This window comes from Thunnus thynnus, chromosome 7 (assembly GCF_963924715.1).
Source record: "Thunnus thynnus chromosome 7, fThuThy2.1, whole genome shotgun sequence".
Taxonomy (NCBI): Eukaryota; Metazoa; Chordata; class Actinopteri; order Scombriformes; family Scombridae; genus Thunnus; species Thunnus thynnus.
Window position 1 is genome coordinate 34,545,676 of NC_089523.1, and position 2,500 is coordinate 34,548,175.

A 2,500-nucleotide genomic window follows, 5' to 3' on the forward strand; every position below is an offset into this window, starting at 1 on the left:
GCAGTAGTACTATAATAAGTCTCACCCTGGTTTAGTAGTAGTAGTAGTAGTAGTAGTAGTGGTACTGTAGTAGCAGTAGTACTATAATAAGTCTCACCCTGGTTTAGTAGTAGTAGTAGTAGTAGTAGTAGTACTGTAGTAGCAGTAGTACTATAATAAGTCTCACCCTGGTTTAGTAGTAGTAGTAGTAGTAGTAGTAGTACTGTAGTAGCAGTAGTACTATAATAAGTCTCACCCTGGTTTAGTAGTAGTAGTAGTAGTAGTAGTAGTAGTAGTAGTAGTAGTAGTACTGTAGTAGCAGTAGTACTATAATAAGTCTCACCCTGGTTTAGTAGTAGTAGTAGTAGTAGTAGTAGTAGTAGTAGTAGTAGTAGTACTGTAGTAGCAGTAGTACTATAATAAGTCTCACCCTGGTTTAGTAGTAGTAGTAGTACTGTAGTAGCAGTAGTACTATAATAAGTCTCACCCTGGTTTAGTAGTAGTAGTAGTAGTAGTAGTAGCAGTAGTACTGTAATAAGTCTCACCCTGGTTTAGTAGTAGTAGTAGTACTGTAGTAGCAGTAGTACTATAATAAGTCTCACCCTGGTTTAGTAGTAGTAGTAGTAGTAGTAGTAGCAGTAGTACTATAATAAGTCTCACCCTGGTTTAGTAGTAGTAGTAGTAGTAGTAGTACTGTAGTAGCAGTAGTACTATAATAAGTCTCACCCTGGTTTAGTAGTAGTAGTAGTAGTAGTAGTAGTAGTAGTAGTAGTAGTACTGTAGTAGCAGTAGTACTATAATAAGTCTCACCCTGGTTTAGTAGTAGTAGTAGTAGTAGTAGTAGTAGTAGTAGTAGTAGTAGTAGTAGTAGTACTGTAGTAGCAGTAGTACTATAATAAGTCTCACCCTGGTTTAGTAGTAGTAGTAGTAGTAGTAGTAGTACTGTAGTAGCAGTAGTACTATAATAAGTCTCACCCTGGTTTGTGGACGATCTCTCTCAGGACTCGCACTGCGTCGTCGTTGCTCATGTTCTCAAAGTTGATGTCATTCACCTGTACAGGTATACAGAAGATAAATACTACTGCAGATGTCGTTACAAGTAGTAGCAGTAGTAGTAGTAGTACTACAGCATCAGAGGCAGCAGTACCTGCAGTAACATGTCTCCGGGCTCGATGCGTCCGTCTGCTGCCACCGCTCCGCCCTTCATGATGGAGCCGATATAAATCCCTCCGTCTCCTCTGTCATTACTCTGACCCACAATACTGATGCCCAGGAAGTTATACCTCTCTGCAGAGAGACAAAGATGCCGTTTATAACTTCAAATGTTTCCACATAATCATCATATTAATCAATATCATATTTATCTAATGATTGTTGTCTATTTCCATGGTTACAGCGTTGACAGGAGCTGCTAGCAGCTAATGCAGGATGGCTTTTTATGATGCTGTACGGTGTGTCATGCTGACGTCATTATGTATACAGGTCATGATAATACTCCAGCCATGATCAAGATAAAATACATAAAATAATGACATTATTACATTATCTGAAAAATCACAAAAAACATAGCAATGACACAAAATATGCCCAAAAATATCTTTAATACTTTTAAATGATTTGTTGTAAATGTATATGTATATTGTTGGGTAAAGTCCCTGCATGTCTCGAAGGCAGACGGCACAAGCCTCAAACAACAGACCGGCTCTTTCTTCAACCCCCCAGGAATGCTGGCCAGTAATATATATAAGTGAGAGTCCCAAACTCCTCACTGACCATCTAAACAACCTCCTGCAAACAGAAAGGATCAGATAAGGAACCCTCATCTCCTGCAGGGTCACCAAACCAGACCACTGACCCAAACCACCTTTGATCCTTCAAGCTACAAGAGCAGCAAGATGGGAAGACCAATTCACACCCCAGTGTGAACTGATCACCCCACCATCGGTAATCATAACTCACCTCTAAGAGCCAGTCACACTCAGAGACGAGCTGCCACCAACTTTAATCCCACTGTGGACTTGAATAACCAACCGACGAACTGATCACTGGGCAAACCAGCATAAGGCACAAGACATGCTGTACAATATGCCATACAGACATTTACCAGAACACACACACACACACCCTCAAATGGCATGGACCCCTGCCGTTAGCAGTCAGATCAAGAACAGAGGACTGTAAAACCCATGAACTTACAAATGTAGTTTTAGATTTTGTCTAAGGACAATTAATATTGTATGTTAGTCTGTCTGTGTGTGTGTGTCACAATATGTGTTTTAGTTAGACTTTTATTCCACTGCCTTAAAGTCAAGAAATGTACCACCAACATAATCCCATCATCCATGATAACACCATCATGTTTAGTACTGTTCTGCTTGTTTCACTGTCAGAACGCTAAAGCTACTATCGAAATTGCAAAATTAGGAATCATGCAGTTGTTAAATTGTAAATACTTTGATTAATGGAGTAACTGTATTCAGGAGTTGAACCCGCCTGTCTGTGGACAGGAGGGGACTGACTC

The 2,500-nt window shown here is 39.9% G+C and overlaps 1 protein-coding gene across 1 annotated transcript in view; it reads right to left on the minus strand.

The window, feature by feature from the left end:
* Positions 1-2,500, minus strand: part of LOC137186617 (segment polarity protein dishevelled homolog DVL-3-like) — a 22,317-nt gene that overhangs the window by 9,071 nt on the left and 10,746 nt on the right. Inside the window, exons 8-9 of the mRNA XM_067595685.1 lie at positions 1,127-1,266; positions 955-1,031 (exon numbers count right to left, since the gene is read on the minus strand). Coding sequence (XP_067451786.1) covers positions 955-1,031; positions 1,127-1,266 — 217 coding nt within the window. The remainder of the gene's footprint in view (positions 1-954; positions 1,032-1,126; positions 1,267-2,500) is intronic.